The following is a 25,305-nucleotide window of genomic DNA, read 5'->3' as shown; positions in this document are numbered from 1 at the left end:
AGCTGTTTAGATGTTGATGGCTGTGTTTTGAGTAATTTTCAGAGGAAGGTAAATCTATACTACTATACAAGCTGTACACTGACTACTTTAAGTTATATCAAAGTGTCATTTCTATAGTGTTGTCCCATCAAAAGATAAAACGAAATATTTGCAAAAATGGGAGGGCAGTACTCACTTACGTGAGATACTGTATTTGGATGTTAACCCCTTTGTAATCACCAACATTTTGTAAATTAACCGTAAATTAATTACATATAAGCACCTTTGTAGTCTTCTGACCACTCAAAGCCCTTTTTACACCACAGTCACCTTCACACACTGGTGGCCGAGGCTACCATACAAGGTGCCACCTGCTACTCAGCTTTTAACACACTCATACACCGATGGAACAGCCATCGCCAGCAATTTGGGGTTCAGTATCTTGCTCAAGGATGCTTCGACATGCAGAATGGAGGAACCAAGGATCAAGCCACTGCTCTTCCGATTAGTGGACGACCCGCTCTACCTTCTGAGCCACAGCCACCCATATATTTCCTCAGTAACTTGAACAGATAACAATTACATTCATTTTCTAATTTGATAATGTAACTAGTTACTCCCCAACACTGACCACGTGTTGCCTAACAAAATAGATGATGGGAAATAAATTATATGTTCAAAATGAGCTGATTAAAGAGAGTTAAATACAACAACAGTCTGTTTTTAAAGATATAGATACAGTCATGGCATCAGTTTGGGCACACATGACAAAAACATTATGTTCTATTTAGCAAGTGCCCACATGTGTACTGCGACATGATTGCAAAACTGACTCTTGAAAATTTGTGCCAACCACATGTTGTTGCTAAAAAAAAGTTCAGATGAAGATGATAGATGAAACAAGGAGGCGTCTGACTGTATCTGCTTTAAATTCAGGTTTGAACTACAAACAGATGTGCGCAGACTTATTCAAGACCTTGTAAGAAGCTTGTATTTGGTTATGTGTTGTTCATGTGTTTCTTTAATTATGCTCCTGTAAACATACAACATATCTGCAAAACGTCTTTCCCAGCAAAGAGGAACAGAGAGACATATATCTGTATCTCCAGTCTGTGACAAATGCAAGTCAAACAACAATATACTTTTGCATTTATTCTGGAGCTGTTCACTAATCTAGTCATTCTGGTCATGATTTTTTTTTTCTGGGGTTTATCACAGGTCACTCTCTCCTGACAGGGACTTGGCTCTTTCTGGATGTTTAAAGGACTCTTTAACACTTCTATCATGCAGACAGCTCTTTTGATGGGCATGGTGCTAGCCAAATAACTCATTTTAAAGGACTGGAAGGCATCTAATCCTCCATGCTTCAGAAACTGGCTGTGTGGACTTGTTTCGGTTACTCACGTGAAAAAAACTGTGATTTAATCATCCAAAATATGAATAGAAATCCTCTTTTGTAATATCTGGACTCAATGAGTACATCTGGATGAGAACAAATGTGATCGTGTTCATAAACTGACTATAGATTGTATCATAAATGAATCAGAAGTTAGAAGACTTATATATTAAAGCAGTTGTTCACTTTTATATTAAAAAAATTCTATATACTGTAACTTTCCCTATATTCACACAGCACTAACTGAGGCAGATAATCAGTGACAAAAATCCTACTCCTCTGCCTTGTAGTGCTTCTAATGGCCTTACTGTACAAGAATGAAGACAGCCAATCAGAGCTGAGGAGTCTCTAACACAGTTGTCAATTATGTCGATCACTGCTCGTCGTGAACGGCGGTCAAAACTGTCAAACTGGGCATCGCGGACAACATATAGCTCAAGATAGTGTTACTGCCCATTTCACCCGTCAGATGTTTACAGCAGCATATTTTAGTGTGGTGTTTAGCTGTGAAATGAGGAAGTTGGTTAGGGCTGGTCAGTGGTGCTTTGTGTTGGCTGAACTGTTTCGGTAACAGCGGCCAGGGTTGCAAACTTTCTCATGTAACAGCTGAACAGTACACTAAAATATGTTTCTGAAAACATCTGAGGCGATGCAGTAAGACAATCTGTGTTTGATCAGCGCTGCTTAGTTTGGCAAGTGATTGACAGGTGCATTAGAGACTCCTCGGCTCTGATTGATTGTTTTTGGTGCGCCACAGTAAATTTGAGTGAATGCTATTAGAGGCAGTTGAAGAGGAGGAGGAGGAGGAGGAGGGACATGATTTTTTTCACAGACTATCTGTCTCGTGTACTTTCAGAACATAGTGACAGTTTCAGTTATTTTTATAGAGGTTACCAACTGTTGCTGTAAACATGTACTTTAAGGTCTCCTTTGCAAACAATGTTTAAACGCACTTGTTGATTCATAGTCACAACATGCTTGCTGTTGTTACAACACTGTGCTTACTCACTATGACCTCAGTTACAGCGTTTAGGTATCTGCGGACTAAACGTTAGAGAGGGAGAGCTGACAGACAGCAAACACCTTCAAACTCCCGTCGTCTGAACCTCACAACAGCGGACAAGGATGATCCTAGTGCTGAGAAATACTTTACAGAAATCCAACCCTGAACTCACCAGGGTGTTAAGAGTTTTATCAGTCGATCCATTAGCTCATCAAAAGCCCTCGCAGTGATCTTGTCCTTGACCTCGCTCTCCCTTGCTGATGCATGCTGCTGACTGCGGGCTCGCGAGTGCTGATGAAGGACTTGTGCAGTTTACGTTTGCATGAGTGAGAGAGTTGCAGCACATAATATGCAGATGTCTTCGTTAAAGCTAAAGTTTGACTTTTCAAGCACATTTTTCACTTTGAAATATACAACTGCCCACTTAATGGCTGTCCAGTGTTCTTTTACAGTTTGTCTGGACAAGATACAGAACCCCGAACTGCTCCTTGTGGCTGTGTCGTCAACGTGTGATTGTGTAAAAACTGAGCAGCAGGTGACCCTTGAACAGTAGCCTCGGCCACCAGCGTATAAATATATGTGTGGGTGAATATGACACTGAGTGTGAAAGCACATTGGTTAAAGGACTAGAAAAGCGCTCAAATACTTAAATTCTGGATGAAAAAAGACATCAAACCTCAACTATATGTCTGAATTAATTAACATGCTATACATAGTATAAGCACTATTTTTCATTCCTTAAATATATACTATGCAGGAAAAACAATGATGTACAGACCCAAACCAAAGCAATCCCTCTCAATTATCACTTGTGACCCACTAGAAGTGTTTGGTTATGTATTTTACAGGCAGTACAGGTAAAGACTCTGACCTCTGTCTGTTGTCTGTGCTTGGGACGTTTATGGACATATACCCCCAACGCTCAGGCGAGGTCAGGGCTTTGTAAAGAGGTAGCAACACGTGGCAAACTGGTGTGATAAACACACATTATTATTGCAATATTCAACTGGGCCTATACAAAAAGTTATGAATGAATTTTTAATTGACTGTATCAGGATGTTGTGTGCACCCATTTCCTAATAAAGAGGCAAACTCTAGCCAAAAAAAAAAAATTTAATTCAATTTATTTTAATTTAATTTAATACAATTTAATTCAACTTAAAAAAAAAACCTTCACGGGGAACCTATTTGTAGCTGTTTCCGTGTGGGAATTATTGGTGTGTGACATATCAAAAAACCACTGCACAGAACCAAAGAAAAAAAAACGCAAATACAGTGAAGCGAAACACCAAAGGATAGTGAATCTGTGGTTGGTTTTTACCTTGACTTTTGCTGCTGAGCGTGTTTCCAAACAGTAACTTAGATATTACAACAAAAGAGGTACTTAACAGAGTGATCTCTCAAATTCATGATTCATTTTCCTTGAAATACAGGCTTGGCTATATTTCCCTAGAACTACAGATGACTCAACACCAGCTGTTCAGTGGAAATTGTGTTTTAAGGTCAATTAACCCAAATTACCAAAAAAAAATAAATCTCTATTGTTGCCATGGATGGTGTTTTATCTGCTGAGGTTTGGAGTTTTCTGCCCCCACCCCAACAAAACGGGAATAAAAGGAGTTTTTGTTTGTGGTGCTGACTGAAACATGACATTTTAAGACTTCTTAAACAATGTGCCTTTACAAGAAAATGTCAGAAAATGACTGAGCCAGACTAGGTGTTTCCCCCTGATTCAGATCTTTGTGCTAAGCTACGTTAGTCTGCTTAGCTTCCTATTTACTGTACAGACATGAGTGGTATCAATCTTCTCATCTAGCTCTCTGCAAAAGACTGAATAAGCTCCAGCTCAAAATACTGCACTGTTCCTTTAAACTGTGACTCTGCCCGCCAAGTGTCTCGACTTCAGTGCAACAAAACCTGGCAAGAATTGGATGAAAGGGTCAAAGCACTACAGAAAAGCCAGTAAGGCATGTCATGTGTTAGTGCCTTATAGCACAGGCTGGTGAAAGAGTCTATTCTGAGGAATCCAACACTCATAGAGAATTCAGTTTTTCTTGGAAACGTTGATGCTACTATTGCCTTTGTATATGGCAACACACACTTTTATTTCTATCTCTACAAAGGCAGTTATCAGGTGTTGAGCCAAAATTATCATCCTGAGTTCACGTTCACTGAAACTCTTTGTCCTTCCTCCTTTTAATGCACCCTATTTAAACTCTGAATCGGGGCACTTTGCCAGAAGTCCCATTTATCAAAATACTTTTTTTCCCACCTAATTTCCATCTCAGCAGACTGTCTCGGCGCTCTGACAGAAAGCCAATTTACCTCAAAAGCACTTCAGCTTTTATTCGCATTAGACTGTGAAATAAGCAACCTTAACAAATCTAACTGTCCTTAAACTTATTTGGGTTGCTGAAAAGACGCCGCGTCATTGAGCCTGTTCTAATGAACTCAGATGAGCTACAGATTCCACCTGCCGCACATGCTGTCGGAATAAGATGCACATGTATGCAAAACATGCCCACATGCATTATGCATGTATGGAGACCCTCAAGTGATGCACCTGCCAGCCACGTGGTTGTACAGTGCAGCTGCTATGTGCAACACAAAGCATTTAACCAGGATGTCATCTCTAAAGTAGGACAGATGGTGCAAAAATTAACTTGAGATTAATAGGATAAAAACAGGAAAAGCTATATATTGTGTGGCGCTTGTATCCGCTGGACAGAAAAGATCCAATCAGTGTGCTAGTTTTGAGTGAAACTAGTTAATATAAACTGAACATTTTTGGTTAAACAGTCTCACTAGGTATAAATCTTGCAACACTTATCTTCACAGAGAAAAAACGTGCACACCAGCACACATAAATGATACTGCATGCGCACACACACACACACACACACACACACAGAGTAGTAGTATTGATCTTTGGTGGTATTTTCCTGAGGAGAAGTGCAAGTCGATCCATGAGTAGGCGAGTGATACTCCCTGAACGCTTCCCTGTAGTTTGCAGAAAGAGAAAACGCACACCTTTGTCTCATTCTGTCCTTTTTTTCCTTCTCAATACACCACAACCCCTTCACTTCACTTTTAAACTTAAGTGCAGGGCTGCGAGGTCAAAAAGAAAAGTAGCATCAGAAGAGGGCTGGATTAATTTTTGCCCTCTTGGCAACTTTCCAACCCAGATTCTTCATTTTGCTTCCTCGCCATGGGCTCATTGTTTTTTGTGACCTCCACCCACACTTCCCCCTTAACTGTGCAGTAAGTCATGATAAGCTCCTGCAGCCTGCTGTGTCTCTTTGTGGCAGAGCATGCTGTCTGACAGCACCGAGCTGAGAGCGTGGCCCAGCTCTGCTTACTTCCACTCCTCTGGCTCCACTTGGCTCCTGTACGGCTTCTATCAGCCAGGCTATCACTCTTTTTTTGGAAACTCCACTTTCAGGGATGTCACCAATCAATTGTATAATGATATCCTGTGGGAGCCTGGAGAGTCCACTCCAAAAGCTAATTTTAGAGCTGGAGCAATTAGTCGATTTAAAGATCAGTTGATTAACAGGAAATGATCCGCAAGTTATTTCATTTATTTTTCCAAGCACAGATATCAAACATTTACAGCTTCTCAGGCGTCAGGAATTTGTGCTTTTCCTTTTCATTTTGACAGACAACTGAATAACTTTGAGTCTACAAAAAAAAAAAAAAAGCAATCTGAAAATGTTGCCTTGGGCTCTGGGAAATTATAATGGGCACTTCAAAATTAATTTTGTCATTTTATAAGCAAAACCATTAATAAATTCATCAAGACAACAGCTGGCACAGAGATAATAAAAAACGTACTTGAAGCCCTTACTATTTTCTCTAATAGTTCCCCAAAAAGCTATATCTCTCATTTCAACTATCATGTACTGACAGTACAGTCTTGGCATTGATTTCAGCTGATACGTTTTTAAACGAGTATGTATTGTACGACCAAGTAACAGTGAATTACTTTGTGGTTATCTTAGAGCACTGTGTTAAGCAGCTGCAGTAGGAAACTGGGGGAAATCTGCCCTTAAACTAAAATCTGAAACCACATCTGCACAGCCACGAGGATTCACATGATGAAAATTATGTCATTTCCTCAGAACAGTGAGAGTCTGCATGGACTGTCTGTGTGCAGTAGAGTTGCAACGATTAGTCTATTAATCAATTAGTGGATAGACGGAAAATTCATAATCAGATAATCGTTTTTGTTATATATTTATTTTTAGCAAAAAAGGGAAACATGCTTCTTAAATGTGGGAACTTGATGAGTTCTTTCTCATACATGGATATAAATTGAAAAGCTTTAAATTTACGGGCTGTTGGTTGGATAAAACATGTCATTTAACACATCACCTTGAGCTCTGGGAAATAACAGAGTCCATTTTTCACAATTTTCTGAATCTTATTGACAAACGATTAATCAATTAAAGTCCAGATTAAGCAAAATCAGTGATTTCTGATAAAATTTCAATACTTGTTGGAAAAATGTGACAAGACTGTGAACTGTCTAGTACTGAATTGTGGTGTTGGATCATGAATCTGTTTTACACCATTTTTGTGTCCACGAATTTTTGGCAGCCCTGAAATCATTGCCCCATTCTTAACATAACCTCTCCCCCACGTTATAAGAAGAGTCTGTCGTTGTGGAGCAGCGTTCTTCAGCCTTGTGTGTTTGTGCTGTGCTACTGGTTAGCTGCTATGAAAGTCTGTCACTTCAAGGGCTGCCCCCTAATAGTAGGCCAAACATTACTCAACCAGGTCATTAGTCAGCAAGATTTCATTGGTTGCTTAGTCGCAGAATAACAAAACAAAAAAATATAAATAAAACAAATGTGAAACTCTATTAGGAGCTGCGCCTTGTCAAAATAAATCAAAACCTGTATGACTGGACCATGTGGGAATTTAATTTGAAAGGACAAACACAGGAAGAGGTCACACTCAGCAGTCAGACAGGAGTCACATTAATTTCCAGGGCTGGTACCTGGGGTTATTCCACAGGCTAGTTAATAACATGTCGGGCAGGAAATCCAAAGTGTGGGATCATTTTGAGAAGGTGAAGGACGAACCCAAGGTGATATGTAAACTCATCTTCATTGGTCGACTACAAACATGACGTATCATCTGAAACATGGAAGTAGCTACATGCCCATTAGCCCACAGCGTCATTAACAGGCGGCTCGCTCAGTGTGTGACGTGCACTTGTAGATAAAATATAGGCCTATATTAATGAAGGTTCATTAGTACGGTTTTGTATTTCTCTGTAATGTAGCACAGTGTTAACAATGTTACTGATACTATTCTTTCTCACACCTTCAACTCAAACCATTGTGTTGCCCCGCCCAAAATATATCATTTAATAATTAAATTATTATCGTAAACATGCCTAGTCGACTAAACCCCCAGCGTTTTAGAGCAGAGAATACTTCTTATTTTTTCATGATTTTGAAACCTAACTTTATATACTTGGCCTTTTTTTAATCATTCCAACCTGGCTGGGTGGTTTATTACATTTTTTTGTGGTGTGACAAACTCAAAGCACATTTATTTTTGCTTTACCCAAACTCTAACCAAGAAAATAATGGACAGATTAACCAATAATGAAAATTAATAGATGGTTGCAGGCCAGAATTTATGAATCCCTGTGAAATATTTCTGGCCTTTAACTTGTTAACTCCTCGTTTTTGTTGAGTGACAAAGCCATCATCTTCAGCACAGCTGTCACAATGCCTGTAGATATGCAAGACCACATACACACAAACTACAAACTGATCGTTGTACATACAGCAAGCTTATGCCACAGATTAATCAACAGAGAGCACAAAACAACCACCATCTCTCCTCCCTGACGCTGAGGAGAAACTGTGTGCCGTCTGGGAATTCTTTCCAGAAAAACAGAAGCAACATGCATGAATGAATGAATGAATAGCAGTGTGCGATACAGGAAGTGAGCAGAAGCACGAGGTGGGAAACAACGGGGATTGTTAACTCACGAACGGCCAAAGACGCCTGTTCCTGTTTGGACAGAGTAAAGGCTGTCTGGGATAAAGGAAGGTGGGTGTTTGTGACTAAGCAGGGTACAAAATATAAAAAATAAAAAACTTATCCCACAGTCTCAGTGCCTTGTCAGCACTCTCATCCTTTCTCTCCATCATACAGCCCACCTCAGGCTCTTCTCATCCTCTCTCTTTTAAGATTTGGCCTCTCTACTCTTCTCTTCCTTCCAGGCCACTTAGGAGTTGTCTGGCAGATTGCCCTACCCCACAGTGCACACAAACCAAATGGGTACACACACACACTCTCACACACACACACACACACACACACACACACAACCAGACACTGCAAATGAGGGAACACAACGTACAAGCCATACTCTCTCCTGTTCTAACTAATAACCATGTATCTTGCCTAACACCTTCGTTATCTGGCGGCTCCATTGGCCGCTTTAACTGCAATCACTGCTGCTATTTTTGGCCCATTGTGTTCGCAATGATGTGATGACTAAAGAAAACCATGCCTTAAAACACAAAAGAAGTGGAACGTATGGAGGAAGTTGCATTTTCAAAAAGGAAGTGTTTGTGCTTGGTAACTTTTACTCTAACTCTCAGCAAATCTGCTGAGACAATAAACATCTGAGAGTCGTCTCAGATCACAGCTGGATATCACAGAGACAGCTTTAATACACTTATAACTTAGTGAAATCGAAATAATAACAAGGTTATCATGTAGAAACATCTTCAACACGTCATTCTAAAACTTCTAATTGGATTTTATACCTTTAATAACAATAAAGATGTGATACAGTTCACTTTCCTACATTATGGATATGTCCTGTAAGCTCATGCTACTGATAAACCAATGGATGCTGGTCACCACAATGACATTCAATTCATTAGTCAAGACGTATCACATGCACCACTGAGAGATAAGAAAAGGCCTGATGGATGGATGAGTTTAAGTAAAGCATGAGATTTACCATGTGATTGTACTTGGCTATTTACACGGTATTATTTACGCCCATCAATAACTCACTGTTTCTGATTGTTCTCTTGGTCAGAGTCAGTGAAAAGATTATTTTTGACCTCAGTTAGTCAGTCCTTGATAAAACAAATACAAAACATATTTTTAATTTATTTTTTTAGTTGGTAATGCATTCTGGCATTTTTAAATGAACTTAATTTTGTAACTTTTAACTTACCATAGCAACTGTAAAAGTTTAGCATTAGCATTTAGTTTGCAATGGAAAAACTGCCTAAATGCTGTGAGTTGACTCATAGATTAAACATGGCTACCCTTGCTAGTCAGCATCAGAAACAATTTGTTAACTTACTATTAAAATTATGCATCACATCCACCTAGAAAAAAATAGATATACTATTAAGGGGTCCACGAGGAAATTGTATACCACCTGGCAGCCATTAATTTCTTTTGTAGAAGGTATGTCAGCTACCACCATATCTATGTAATCCAAGTGTCATTTTTTATAATTATTTTATTTTATTTATTTATTTTTCTTTTTTCCTTTATGTATTGCTATCTGCATTTCTTCATTTCACTTTCCTCTATCTGGCATTTATGTTGCTGGTTATGTAAATGTGAAACTGTAAATGTACATGTTTATTTAAATTTATCTATTTATTCATTTACTTATTTGTATGAATGTATGCTGCATGTAAATTTACTAATGGTCCAGTAGTCAGGGGTGAGTATATACAGAGATTTGATTTAACTGTTCTGTGTTCAAGTTGCCCACTTCTATATATCTGACAATAAAAAAGACCTTGATCAAAAAAAAAACTTTCTAATATTTTCTTTTATTGATGTGCACACTTAAATTACATATCAGCACGTTCCAATGATTTTTTTTAACAGTAGGATCAATTGTTTGCTATATGATTGTGTATCCTATGAAAATGCTGTTGTGATAATCAGGCATTTTCCTCAAGAATATTGTTTTCAATAAATGTTTTTTAACTTGAATTTACTGAGTTTTCATCATGTTAGGATACTGTGCAAAGTGCCACACGTTTCAGTGGAATTAAAATACAATTTGGTTATTGAAAAACATGACTGACAATTTCAAATGGGCTCTTTAATGCAATATTTTGTATGGTGTTTAACCTTATACATTGCATTGTGCTCAATTTTGACTGTTTCCTGCGTGTTCTCTTACTGTAAGACTGGTCGACTAGTCTGAGTTTAGGCTTCTGTTCAAACATCAAGGAACACGTCATTAAGATCATCCCTAGAAGACACCTTACCACTGTAAGAACTGCAAATCAAAGTGAAGTCAGGGACACTCGCTCCTCTGTGGCATTTCAAAGCTCTACTTACTGATATTTCAATAACACCTGTGACTGTTTTAATTAGAGTCCGTGTGTGTGTGATGACTGCTTTGTGAGACTGACTCATGTTCCTGTGAAATTGTAGATATCGCTTGTGAAATTCTTGATTTTAATGAGAGTTCCTGAAAAAAAAAACCCTGAGTAACTAATTACGCCTGAAGGGGAAAGAAAATTGTTTTTAAAAGCAATTTGTGGCGGCATAATGTGGTGATGGTAGCGCCATTGTCTTCACAAAAGGTTGCCAACAAATGAGGTGGTTAACGCATGTTTGCTATGTCAACAGTGTGCTTTATGTTCAGGAAGTTCTTGTTCTTGTAGATTGTGTAGTCGTTAGCAAGTTTGTTTGTCTTATTCAAGCCGATCACAATAGGAATTATCGCACTACATCAAAATTTCGTCCCACCTTTTATCTCCTACATTGCTATTCATATCTATCCTGCATTAACAACAATATAGTTAAGGTCTATTTGAGATATAACCAGGGAGATACCAGAGAGCGGCCTCTCCCCGGGGGATGAGGCGGACTCTGACAGAGAAGTACACATTCTGGAGAGTCATTCAACATGGAGTGTTTGGACAGCTGACTGGCACAGCTCTCATTCACAGCAGTCAAGTGACCAGGAACAAGACAGGCTGTCGGAAGCAAAGGGTCAGACAAAAAAATAAATAAATAAATAAAAACGTCGCCCAAGATTACCTCTCAACCACAACAGCCCCCCGAAACAACCGTCTTATAGACTACAATGACTAAATCATACAACGCAGTCAAGAGCCTGAATACAGATATGTTTTCTGTATACAACTACTGGAACAGGTTTTGAAATTTTTCATTTTTCAGAATGACTTAATGCCTGAGGCCAAGCACACTCAAAACACCCACGCCAGGCAGCATCAAGAGAAGAAGCCATCTATAACCACAGGGAGAAATGATATGGCACATAAAAGAGCCTCGTGTGTTAAGGAATAAAAAAAAGAAAGCCAGAAAAGGTTTATTCAAACATCTCATGTTAAGACAAGGAACAACACGAGCACAGAGAGTCAAGGAGCCAGTGTAATACAACGTACAGTATGTGAATAAAGCTCGTGATGTTGTTAATCCAGGTAAAGTCTGCACGCTAATCAGAGTTTTATTTACCCTGGAATTAATATAATGAAATATGAGCTGAAGATAGTTTGATAAATTCAGCTTCAGGCATCCGAGATCGTTTTCTGCAAACATGTAAGTGAGTAAACTGCACATTATTTGGGACCTTTAAAAGAAGTCTTGTCTCGCTAGGATACTTTGTGTTACATTTGAGCTCTCTCACAAAAAGAAAACAGCCCAGCGTTGTGCACAAATAATGCAACTTTTCAGCAACGAATGAGAGCTATTTGTGTCAGTGGCCTTCACAAAAACGAATGCTGCCCAGAGTTGATGGTATAAATCAATACTCTAGCTTTCACTAAAATGCCAAAAAGAGATCTTCATTACCGCTCGCACCCTGTTTACCCCCAGAAGATGCACACTTGACACATCTTGTAGTCTAAACTGAAGTAAACCTTTGATTAAACAAATTGCTTAGGGCGCTACAGCTTAGGAAAAGAAAACATAAATAAAGGAAGAAAGCATCTTTGACAACACACAGGATGCATTTTAGGAAAGAGATGCTGCCAAGAAGCAACAACACAATAGTATTAACCATGCTCTCCAATTCATCAACACATAGGTGACATAAAGACACTTGTTGCACTTATAGACAAGACAAAGTAGAGAGACGCTACATTACACTAAAAATGACGGATAGGTCGACCATACATCCATGGTATTCAAAAAATAGCAAACAATGTTAATTTTCTTTTAGTTTGGGGATGCTGTGTATATGTGGGCTGGGTATCGTTTAAAAATTTTATACCAGTACCAATATCAGGACCCTTAAAGTACTTCATTCGATACCCATAATGTGAACGAAGGTGCGTGTAGTATAGTCATACCTTTGAACGTTTTACACCGCACTCCACTTCACCACACCAAAGGCTTTATAAGGTGTAGCTGTTGCTGCGCGAGTGTGAGCTCAGCACCGGGGGAGAACTGGGCTAACTGTTAGCATGACACGGTTAACGCTACCTGATGGTTATTAATGAGCTTAATGAGAGTCAAGCTGTTTTGGCTTTTGTGTGAGTTTGTTGGGAATGTTACACGGCTCGATGCTGGATGTTAGTAGCTGCTGCTGTGTTAGCCCGTGCTCACCGGGCGGACATTAAACTGACCATTCACCAAGGAGAATGGCTCCAGCGATGGCAGCAACAGAAAGTTTGCTAATCCGGTGGGGAGTCGGGACGTTTCGGGATCAGATTGCCGGGGCAAAATGGATCGAATGCAGGTATCTTTTGACTAAAGACATTTTGGTACTACATAGTACTGGGTTATTTCGGTTGATACCATATATGAGTGGGTCACAGGTTTATTCTAAATGAACCACAGGTGACTTACGAATGTGTCAAGTTGAGTGTAGAGTAAGTGGCTAACAGACAGCTGCTTAACAGAGACAGCTCAAAGACATGGCCGAACACAAGTATGACCCTGAGTAAATTTAACTGTGTGGACTTAGAACTAATGACTAAGGAGAAGTCTGGACCTCGTGGCTGGACCAGTTGGGAAGCACTGCCTTAAATGTACCGAGTACCGATACCCAGCCCTATCTAAATGCCTGCTATAGCTTGCCCTTTACAAACTGCTAGTTCCTGACCTCCCAAGGAAACTTCTGTTGTGGTGTATCACTTGAAGTCTTCTTGTTTCTTAATGCTGCGTGTGTGTGACCATATAAGACAATGTTATTTAAGTGACAACACATGGGCAGCATACAAGCGAGCAAATCAAGATAAGATAAAATAAGATATACTTTACTGCCTGCTGGGGAAAATTCTGTTTGGGCAATAGTGCCACACCAAGCTGCAATCAATATTTAAACTTGACAGTACAGTGATACACCACCTACATAACACAGGAGATATATTAAGTATTGCACATGCCTTGAGAGAGGATATTAACACACAGGCAAAAAGAAAAAAAAAGAAATGAGAAGTCGTAAAACCATAGTCAAATCTATAAAAAAGTGTGTTAGTGCCTTCCTGCTTACCAAACGCATGAGCGAGATTTAACCTGCTTTCTTGTTGGGTAGTGTTGTACTATTTCTTTAGGGATGTCTCACATACCTTTTGATATATCACAGGACAAGCACGGTTGTATTTAATAACATCAATGATAGCTGCATTCCACTCAGGGGAGGCCCTGGTATTGTCCACGCTGGCTGGGACGCTTAATGGAACTGTGCAATTTCACCTGTGCTTTTTCAACTATGACAAGTCAAAAAAGTCTATCACATTTTGAGTTTTCACTGCCTTTTTCACTGGAGACATTTTGGCATATCACAGTAGGAGAAGCACTGGAGCCAGTAACAAAATTGATGGTTGATGAATTCCATTTTTGATTCAGTTTCAGGGTCCTGGCGTTGAGCATGCTGGCTCACTGTCATGGTTTACTGGGACAATTAAATGCAACCGATCCATCATTAATGGTATTAGTGGCACCTGTGACTGTCCCACCGTGATAAGTCATATAAAAGCCATAAAACGACATAACAGTCATCCTTGAGAGTTCATGTTGTCGAGGTTATTGGGACAACAACATCTTCTTAATCTGAGGCTACTATAATTTAAGGTCATTTTACTCCTTTATGATCACTGGATGAAAAGTATTTAACTGCATCAATGCTTGATATCGTCAACTGTAACAGAGGCCTGCTTGAAATCCTCGTTCTGACTACAGATATTGGACTGAATCAACAGGTGAGGGAGTCAGAACAGAGGGCATCGTCTCTTGACCTTTGCTTAGCACACACGCACTTTAATCAAGCCTGCTCTAGTAGTTGGATTCATTGGACTCCATTTAAAGGAAACTATTTCATCAAGCTGATAAGCTGTGCCGTAATCACAACATGAAGCCTTGGCTTGGAATTTATCTAAAGGCTGCAATTATTTACACTCTGCTGATAACAAGTGACTAAGGCCCATAACCCTCCCACGTGGCTTGGGTTAACCCAGGCAAGTAAACACTCTGCCCTTTTGCACTACACTTGTGTAAGCCTGAGAACCCATATATCTGACAAGCAAAATCCTGGTTAATATTCAGATTAATGCTTCTGCAGGATGTGAAATGGCATTGCATGGTGTGATTATCCAGAAGTGTTGCAAACTGCCTAACTGATTGAGGCTGGATGGAAACATAGCAGTGTGAAGATGAGCAATGAGCTGTGACTGACTACATCATCTGCCATGCTGTCAAAGTGTGATTGTGAAACGCATGAATCAGTGGGGATACTTCAAATAACAAAAAAGGGAATGCACAGAAATGAGTTTGAGCACCCCTTGTGTAATGTACATTGCACCACGACAATGCAAGGAATGTAAGGTTGCCTGTTTGTGCACATATACTGGGGCTGAAACCGGATGGTAACACCTGCTGTCCCACAACATGCTGCTGGACCCACGTCAGCTAGTTTGTTAACGAGGCCTCGCAACTGTCCCTTCCCCCTAAAAAAGCCAATTACACCTCATATTCGTGTGGTGATGGCGGTGCTCAGCCTACCTTTGCCATTCTGCCAAGCTGTGTACCAGGACAGGCTGAGGAAAGACGTGAAGAAAATGATCGCAGTGGCCACAGTTCCATTTCTGAGCCTCATCTCATTTCAGCGATGCCTCTCCTCGGCTGAGTGTCGGGGACCCCGGAGCTGCCGTTGGCTCCCTCCCTCCGTCTCTCTCCGCCTTCAGGGTGTTGAGACGGGCGTAGGCGCCGGCATATGGGGGCGTCAAACGGTTAAAAAACGGTGTAGCCAAACCGGGCTGCGAGCACTGACTTCTGCGCTGCGCTGGGAGGTGGGTGCTCGGATGTAACCCTCAGTCTTGGTGCGTCTTCTCGTGTCGTTGTTCGGAGGGCTGCTGGCTCCTCCTGTACCGTCCTACAGCGGTCGGTCACGAGTCAACTGATAGCCCCCGACAAGTCCGCTTACATGGTGGGTTAAGGTACAACTAGCTAGCTGCTGTTACAGTCCATTGTATGTGCCTTTACAGTCCAGTCGTTAGCTACAAGTTACAAGTAGAAGGCATTTCGTGTGTGTGACGCTAGGTCCTCTGGGATAGGCTGTTCGCTCTCTGACGCTGGCCGAAAGGCAACGCCTCAAATCACGTTGATTCCGCTTCAACTGGCAACAGATGAGTTTAACAAAAAGAAAGCAGCGGGTTGCTGACTAGCTGAGCGTCGCGTCAATGCAGCAACTAAAGCCCGTTTTCAACATTATACACATAACACTGCTGGCGTCTCCTGTCTATTAAAGTGAGGGCGGTTTGTCGTTTATATATTTAGTGAACTTCTGCCGTTAATGGAGCAAGCTGCGTACTCGCGCGATAATTGGCAACTGGTGTGAGAGTTTAAAAGATCATGACGGAGAGGAAGCAGAGTGATTTAAGACCTCTAACAAACCGCTTCATGACTGATTTATGATCGATTTAGAAAGTTATTGTGTCGCTGGAGGCGGGCGGGCGGGCGGGGGGGCGGGATCTGCTTTGGGGGGCCCCCTGGCTTTCACCTGCAAAATGTCACTCAAACTAACTCCTTCAGGAAAATACCAAAAGTTAACATAAAGACAAAGATATACACATACAAAAACATGTATTCATACAAAAAGATAACTTCAAAAAGGCACAAAAAGGCACAAAATAACTGCAACAAGGAGCAAAATAAACACAAGGAGGCACTAAGTAACTGCAAAAATAAGGAAAACAAACAAAAAGAGACAACTGCAAAAAGAAGTAAAGCAAACATAACGAGGCAAAAATTAACTACAGGACAAAACAAATGCAAAGAGACAAATAACTGCAAAGAGGAGGAAAACAAACATGAGACAAAATAACCACAAAAAAAGGCAAAAGAAACATAAATAGACACAAAATAACTGCAAAAAAGGAGCAAAACAAACATAAAGAGACACAAATTAACTACAAAAAGGGTCAAAACAAACATAAATAGACAAATAACCGCAAAAGGGGCAAAACTAATGCAAAATAACTACAAAAGGGGCAAAACAAATGCAAAGATACACAACATAATTTCAAATGGGGCACATCAAACAAAGAGACACAAAATAACTTCAAAAAAGGCAAAATAAACACAATGAGGCACAAAGGAACTGCAAAAAAGGTAAACACAAAGAGGCACAATGTAACTGCAAAAAGGAGCAAAAAACCCACACAGAGACACAAAATTATGTCACAGACACAAACTTAATACAGAGAAATGGTATTTTAACACCACAAAAGTACCAAAGAGACATAAAACCATAAAAAGATGCAAAACTAAAAAAAGAGGCAAAACCACTACAAAGTCTGTGTGTCTCGCTCTTATGTAGTGGAGGTGGTGGGGTCTTTTGCATATGAGGCCAGGGGCCCATTGTCACATAATCCACCTGTGGTTCTCCCCACAAAAAAAAATAAAAATAGATTTCTAATTTTATTTATCAAAAACAAGTACAGCTATATGCAATGAGTGAAAGCCACTATACTGTCTTAAACTACAGTATAGTGGCTTACTGTCTTGACACATTATTCAGACTGCATCTTGGCTATCTGACAAATAATATCATAAAGACATGAATATTAGTTGAATGCACCAGTGAGTGCCATGTATGTAATAACTGCAGCAGGTGGACTTAATAATAAGTTTCCCACCAAGTGATGGAAACTTCAACTAATGCAAAGCTAGTCAGTGAAGTATGCTCAGAATGTATGGGCTGTTCATGAGCTAATGCAAGGAATGTATGTTAGCCAGGGGCACTTTAGTGGGGGGGAAGTGGGACTGGTTACGCAGGGCCCCAATGGGAGGAGGGCCTTCGAAAGGCCTGGAATAAAAAGTTTGGTTTTGTTTACAATTTTCTTTCAGCCCGTCAAGGTGCAAAATGGTATAGTCCGCCCCTGCACGAGGATTTGCCTCTAATAAATGCATCGAGAGCTGAGTGAGTGACTGCTTATGCTGCTGTCATGTAGTTCCCTGTGAAAGGGAAATCAGGGTTCTTAAAAAAGAAAAAGGGAATAAAGAAAGGGAAATAAATCAAATTGACTTTGTTTAAAAAAAAAAAAAAAAAAAGAATTCAAAAAGGTGTGTGAGAGAGACATGGATCAAGAGAGGAAGGGTATAGGGGGCCCACAGAGAACACTTATGCATAGGGCCCAAAATGTGGGCCAGTTAGCTGCTGAAAGGAATTTAGCATATCACTGTGAGAGGATAACCATTCATAAAAGTAGTATTTTCATAACATCCTACAAATCTATCACAAATCAATAGTGATATATCTTGCTTTAATAAGGGGCATTTTGAGCTAGAATATTTTGTGCTATTATACATATATATATATATATATAGATAGATAGATATATATTGGGGATGTGCATCTGAAATTAAAGTTAACCTGAGTAATGTCTCTTAATTCTATCCCACCAAGGTATGTCTACAATGATATTAAAATAGCCATTGATGCAGACTGCTCATTTTGTCAGCTGGTTCCATCAGATTTATGCTGGTAATTATAGTCTTGTCCCTACTCCTGTATTTTTGGCAAGATTTCTGCACATTTATTTCCCAATAAATTGATTTTGATCTTTCCCTCTTATGAAAATGAATTGTCTGTCTTTTTTATGTAATCTTCTAACAAAGCAAATCAACACTCTTATCATTAGATTCTTTTACTTGCATCTCATCAATAAATGTATTTTTTCTAACAATTTATGAGTTTATTTATCCTGGAATTATCTGTTTGTATCTGTTTATGTGTGTTTTCAGGGTGTTTGTTGACAAAATGGTTTTTTTTTAAATAAACTCTTCACTCTACAAGTAGACTGTGTGCCATCTAGGGGCCAGGCCCTCAACTGCGTTTATGTAGATGTTATTTGCATTACCTTCTCCATCAGACAGATTTCAAAACCAGCTGCACTTCCTAATAGATATTAACACCACAGGCTTGACATTTGATGACCTTCTTCACGTTTAAAGGTAAGGTTTCACATGTTTAAATGTCAGCTATAGTAAGTATTTCTGTTGAAAGATGACTGCAATGAAAATAAGTTCCTATAAGTTCTTATCATACTACTGTAACATTCAGTGAGTTGATGAAACTAAAACTTCACTAAACTTAATTTGTCACCAGTGGTGCTTTTGTACTGGAGTCTGGGTTGTGCCACGCACGAAAGCGAAACTACGCTGTGACAAATTCTGTTATGAGTCAGACAACATGATATAGGCTATGATGATTCATTTGTGTGCATACAGTTAATCTTCAGGGTTTCAGCTATCCGGGTTCATTTCTTTTTAAATAACCACTTAAACTGGGCTCTTTACCTTTATTTGCTTTTGTCTCAAAATAAAAAACCAGAGCTCAGACATGTTGACGGTACAATTCTCTTTAAAGGTTCACATGCTGACTGAACACAACAAATTAATATTTTATTTAAAAAGTATGCACCATATTGTGCGTGCTAACATTCATTTATTTTCCACACAGCACACGTGTTTCAATGCAAACCCATAAAATAGTAACCAGTTTTTATAAAGTATGTCTTAAATGAAATTTGACATGACTGCGACCATTCCATGTAACTAGCTTATTGACTTAAAATACATTCACTCACCGAACACAGGACACTCATGAACTGATTTTGTGTTGCAGGTCAAAAGAGAAAAAGTGAACAATAATCTCTTTCACAAATTAAAATGGCGACAGTGTTTGAAAAAGATATTGAAAATGTTCTTTGCACGTTGCTGCTTTGGGAGTTCTCGCCCCTTATTAGAGCGACGTCTGCAGCTGAACAGATCTGAGCAGGCCGACGTGATGCAGAGGGAGGGGTGTGATCAGAAAGGAGTAGCTTTAAAGTAGTCCTCCAGTGGAATGAGCGCTACGCCTCCGACCCAGTCCTGCAGCCAGACCTGGATCAACTCCAGCTTCATGAAGAACCACTTGTGTCCCACTGGCCACTTTGTCATCACAGGATGTCTACAAAGACAGGAGAAACACATAAAGATACTTAACAATATGTTGTTTTCCCTTATTTTTAGGAGTGAAGGAAGCCAACATGTATTCAAACATATCTTCCATTAGCTGAGTTACCTTGTGAACATTGCCTCCTTGGCAAACGCGAGCTCCTCTGGGGCCACCTCCACCATCTTGCCTGTTAGAGTGAGTCGAGCACATCTTGGATCTTCTGGATCATACACCATTTGCCTTGAAACACAGACGACCATGTCACCATTGTAACACACATGTACAACAGGGGTTCTGGCTTTTCCGAGCCTCTCTGTGACTTGAAGTCATTTAATTCAGTTAAGGTTGAATCACCAACCACGGAAAGCTGGCAACAAAGGGCCCCAAAAAGCTCCAGGCATCCTGTGTGTAAACTGATTGGTACATATTAAATTCAGCACAATATCAACTGGCGTGATAAAGGAGGATTTGAGAGGCGGGCCTTCTATGGTGGTCATGACAACAAGTTTCCAGCTGGTAAACAATGGAGGAGAAACTGGTGGTAGTGGTTGCTGGATACCCAGAGCTATACAGCCCTACGACAGAGAGCAGGTTGTCAAACTGCCCCTGAGTCATCCTAAAATATGCCTGGAAATGTCCATCATGGAGGAGAAGCTCCTGGACCAACTGGTGGTACTCCCCATGACCCACCCGCTTTTTTAGGGTCTCATGTACCCACACAGATCTCTGTTTCCCTGTGTCCAACAAACTATTTACTGACAGCCTCTCACCCTCAACCAGAGCTACAGCAAGCACCCTCTGCCTCAACATTTTAGGAACTAGATAAACGGTAGATTGATTACACAGAAAGGTTAGGTTAAGGAGATGATGGGGTTGTTACCTGGCCACTGTGCATATTGCCTACATTGCAGGAACAACCTGGGGTTTAATGGGGGTGATTTTTTTTTTGCCTTGGGACCTTTTAGCAGATCAATCCGTGAATTCAGGTGAGCAAATTACAAGTTGATGCGTACCTGCAGAATTCTCCCTCAGCCTCTGAGAACGTGAGAGAAGCGTAGGGGTTACTCTTCAGGTCTGACACAGTGTTGTCCATCGGAGTCACATAAAAATAGATGACTCCGGTGCTGTTGTCCAGCGGTCCATCACTGACGGAGAAGATGTTCCCAAAGGGGAGACCTTTGATCTGTTGATATTAACAAATGGTAATAAATAAAATGCACAAAATCCAAATCAGAAACATTTTAGATACACAATGGGGTTCACGCTAAAGTGACATGGAGTCTTGTGACAAAGAAGTTCCCACATGAAACTGCTCAAAACAAGGTCTGTGGATTATCTTGAGTAACTGGGTCATGATTTTTTTTTTTTTTTTTAATTTTAGAATTTTCCAAATGTATTTTTGGCGCTTTGAGCACCAAGAGCAGAGTGCCATCTAATTCCATTATACTGGAAAGAAGGCAGACATCTCTACGGCTGATATCTCCAACACTTGGCACCTCACACCAAAGCAATCTAGACTGATAAACAGCACTACAGGTAAACAGGCGAACTGTCCCTTTAAGCAAAGGATCTAAGTAAAAATGCTACCAAGTAAGAATGTTCTGTCACAAGTAAAAGTCCTGCTTTCACAGTTCTATCCGAGTAAAAGTATTACCAGCATTATGCAGAATGGTCCCTTCAGAGTGTTGAATTATGGAGCCCTCAAGGTCCTGAAAGATGATTGGTTTTGTTTTTTCTTTCATCAATGCACAAAAGGACTTCAGGGGTTTTTTGTTTTGTGGTCACAACTTTGTCATTCTCATTCGTGCACAGTGACCTTGCTTACATCCCAGCATAGCTTTGCAGCACTGCAACCCAATCAGCCACATAACCGAAAACACCTGTGAGGGTTTGCAGGGGCTTCAAATCTAGAGAATGCATTTTATACTTTGTTTTTAAAATCAAAGTAATTAGCAGTGGTGTCAGGTAGCTACAATAGGCCCCAGTTGTTTTTTGTGTTGTTTTTTGGTTTGCTTGTTTGTGCTTTGTTGTATTTTACGTAGCCCTGTGTAACATCTTGGCCAAGGTACTACAAATAAAGAATAGCCTTTTGACTAATTTTGGGATTTTTATACCATATGTATTTATTAATTTGCACTGTCCCTTCTCAAATAAACTAAACTAAACAAACTACTGCATGCTAGTTACAAGTTATGTACCTAAACTAGCTGCCATATAATCTCATCCTCTCATCACACAATCGCATAGAAACTTGACATTGGATAACACCAACTTACACATTACCCAGAAATCATCATTACATTTACATATATGTACATATGGCAAAAATCCCTAAGAAAATAAGGAAATATTCATGTAACTGAATTGTTTTTTATAGTTTGTTAATTTATACTTTATGTAGAACAAGCCACACCATGGCAATGGGTTTGCCATTTCAATGACATATGTAGCAAACGGCACCATTTTTAATTTAATGCGAGTCCTTCTTTGAGGCATATTTCTGTGGTGGCAATCTGAATTACTTGCAAGAGCCCTTTTTTCTGCCCAACATATTGTTGGAGGGGCCCACTCTCTCTGTTGGCCCCTCCAACCACTGGGCCCTGTGCAATCACCCTGCCTGCACTGTCTATATTCACACCCCTGGTAACCAGTGACTATAAATGCCTATTGAAATGTAGTGAAGTAGGCCCAGCTTTTAAGTAAAAAGGTGCATTAAGTGGAAATACTCAAGTAAACTGTAAGTAGGGCTGCAACTAACATTTATTTTTATTGTTTATTCATCTGTTGATTATGGCCTCTAAAAGTCCAAGATGACGCCCTCAAAAATCTTATTTTGTCCACAATCTAAAAATATTCTCTTTACAATTATAGAGGAGTAAAGAAACCAGAATATATTCACCAGTAAGAAACTGGAATCAGACAATTCTGACTATTTTCTTTAAAGAAAACATTCAAACCAATTAAACAATCGCAAATTAGTTGGCGATTCATTTAATAGCTGACAACTAATCAATTAATAGTTGTAGCTGTTGTAGAAAAAGTTCAACTACACATTCTGGACTCACACAGTCCTGAGAAGGGCTTTAATCAGCTAATTAACTCAAAACTAAACTTTCCTAATCTCTCAGTCTGGCTCAGTTCACACAACCACATCATAGGGATGACTGCTGACTTGGACAACAACAGCTGTGCAGAAGACACTCACTGACACCCTCTGCAAGGAGGGTAACTCACAGAAGATCACTGCTGAAAGAGCTCGCTGTTCGCAGTGGTCCAAAGTCCTCTTTTCAGATTAAAGTAAATTTTGCATTTAATGTAGAAATCAAAGCCCCAGAGTCGTCTGCTGGTGTTGGTCCACTGTGTTTATTAAGTCCAAAGTCAACACGGCTGCCTATCGGGAGATTTTTGAGCACTTCCTGAGGTTTCTACCATTTTTTTCTCCCTTAAAAGGTTTTTGGGGAGTCTTTCCTTATCCACTGTGAGGGCCCAAGGACAGAGGGATGTCATGTGCTGTAACACCCTCTGAGGTAAACTGTGATTAGTGATATTGGGCTTTAAAAATAAAAGTGATAAAAGTGAATTGAATTCATGCTTCCGTCTGCTGACAAGCTTTAGGGAGCTGCTGATTATCCTTTCCAGCAGGACTTGGCACCTGCCCACAGTGCCATAACTACCCATAATTGGTTTGCTGGCCATGGTGTTACTGTGTTTAATTGGCCAGCCAACTCTCCTGACCTGAACCCCATTGAGAATCCATGGGGGCTCGTCAAGAGGAAGATGAGAGACACCAGACCCAACAATACAGACGAGCTGAAGCCGCTATCAGAGCTACCTGGGCTTCAATAACATCTCAGCAATGCCACAGATCGCCTCCATGTCACTCTGCATTCATGCAAAAGGAGCCTCAACCAAGTATTGAATGTTTAAATGAACATACTTCTCAGAAGGGTGACATCTCTGTAGTATAAATTATTTTTTGGTTCCTCTTAGGTAATATTCTAAGCTACTGGATTTTTGATTTTCATGAGCTGTGAGCCACAATCTCCAAAATTAAAACAAAAAAAGTCTGGAAATATTTCAATTTATGTTTAGTAAATCGAGAATATGTGAACATTTCACTTTTAGAATAAAATTAAGGGGCAACGAATGAACTTTTCCATGATGCACCTGTAGTTGTTTTCCACCACTGGACCTCAGTATTTCTTACACCTTTGCTACAGGCCTGACTCTGAATTAAGAAGATTTTAAAGCTAGTTCTGGTTTAAATACAGAAATGCACTGGTTTTATTCACATTATAACTGAGGAGACCCTACATTTTAACTAAGGGCGCCTCCCTCTGTGTGTGTGTTACCTTGTCTTGAGTTGAAATGGTGGCCAGATGTCCCCAGTCACTGTAGTGAGCTATGTATCTAGCAGTCCTGGCGGTCTCCTGGTGCGGGGGAGGACTGCTGCTGCCGGACTTCTTCACCTTCTCCAGCCGGTATGAGAACAGACGGGAGGAGAGCTGCGCCACATTGTCGTCTTCGGGCTTGACCAGCTCCCCGGGGCTCTCCACGCTGTCTCCGAGGACGTTTGAGGACGGGTACGCCTGCTTCCACAGCCCCGCACTGTCCACCAGCAGCGCCGGGGCGACCTCCTCCGACAGGTCGGCGTCCTCCACCACATCGTTGGAGGAGACGACCCAGGACACGGAGCTCCTCAGGGTGTAGCTGTGACTCAAGCACAGGACGCTGGCAAACAGCGCCAGGGGAAAGTAACGGGCCCTCATATCATTGAGCTCTGACAATGGCCGCCCTGGTCCACTCGTTTGTTTACAACCTCACGTGTGTTTGCTTTCGTAACACGAGGAGGTTTAGTAACAGAGAGCAGCTTGACAGCGACCCCTGCTGACAATACAGGGAAATTAACTTTATAATATATATCACAAAGACAGATCCAAATCCAACTTTGAAGGTACTGGTACTTTGTAAAGTACATAAGTATATGTGGACTGCTTACATATTTTACAGCGCCACTTTATTAGGTACACCTATAGTTCCAGGTTGGACTCCAATTTGTCTTCAGGTCTGCCTTAAGTCTTGGTGTCATAGATTGAACAAGGTGCTGGAAACGTTCCTCAGAGATTTTGGTCCATATTGACATGATAGCATCACACAATTGCTGCAGATTTGTCGGCTGCACATCCATGAAAGGTCCCAAAGGTGCTCTATTGGATTGATATCTGGTGACTGTGGAGGCCATTGGAGTACAGTGAACTCACTGTCATGTTCAAGAAACCAGTGTGAGATGATTTGAGCTTTGTGACATGGTGCGTTATCCTGCTGGAAGTAGCCATCAGAAGATGGGTACACTGTGGTCATAAAGGGATGGACACGGTCAGCAACAATACTCAGGTAGGCTGTGGTGTTTAAACCATGCTCAGTTGGTACTAAGGGGCCCAAAGTGTGCCAAGAAAATATCCCCCACACCATTACACCAGCACCAGCCTGAACAACCGT

General features: G+C 40.4%; 2 protein-coding genes across 2 annotated transcripts in view; both read right to left on the bottom strand.

The window, feature by feature from the left end:
- Nucleotides 1–15,910, bottom strand: part of mgat4a (alpha-1,3-mannosyl-glycoprotein 4-beta-N-acetylglucosaminyltransferase A) — a 49,962-nt gene extending 34,052 nt beyond the window's left edge. The window contains exon 1 of the mRNA XM_050048312.1: nt 15,369–15,910. Coding sequence (XP_049904269.1) covers nt 15,369–15,462 — 94 coding nt within the window. The 5' untranslated portion in view covers nt 15,463–15,910. The remainder of the gene's footprint in view (nt 1–15,368) is intronic.
- A 3,244-nt stretch (nt 15,911–19,154) lies between these two features.
- creg2 (cellular repressor of E1A-stimulated genes 2) lies at nt 19,155–24,653 on the bottom strand. The gene is made up of 4 exons (XM_050049655.1): nt 24,159–24,653; nt 20,820–20,989; nt 19,933–20,046; nt 19,155–19,818 (listed from the first exon to the last, which is right to left on the bottom strand). Exons 1-4 carry the CDS (start codon nt 24,573–24,575, stop codon nt 19,677–19,679), a joined length of 843 nt encoding a protein of 280 aa, XP_049905612.1. The 5' UTR covers nt 24,576–24,653; the 3' UTR covers nt 19,155–19,676.
- Between the last annotated feature and the right edge of the window lie 652 nt (nt 24,654–25,305).

This window comes from Epinephelus moara, chromosome 7, assembly GCF_006386435.1.
Source record: "Epinephelus moara isolate mb chromosome 7, YSFRI_EMoa_1.0, whole genome shotgun sequence".
Lineage (NCBI taxonomy): Eukaryota > Metazoa > Chordata > Actinopteri > Perciformes > Serranidae > Epinephelus > Epinephelus moara.
This window is presented reverse-complemented; position numbering and strand designations above follow the sequence as displayed.

Excerpts from the sequence above, each read along its gene's own strand:
- creg2 (XM_050049655.1), bottom strand. The coding sequence starts at position 24,575 with ATGAGGGCCCGTTACTTTCCCCTGGCGCTGTTTGCCAGCGTCCTGTGC. Across the intron at positions 20,047-20,819 it reads GCTGAGGGAGAATTCTGCAG|GCAAATGGTGTATGATCCAG; the intron begins GTACGCATCAAC and ends CTGTGTTTCAAG. Across the intron at positions 19,819-19,932 it reads AAGGAGGCAATGTTCACAAG|ACATCCTGTGATGACAAAGT; the intron begins GTAACTCAGCTA and ends CTGTCTTTGTAG.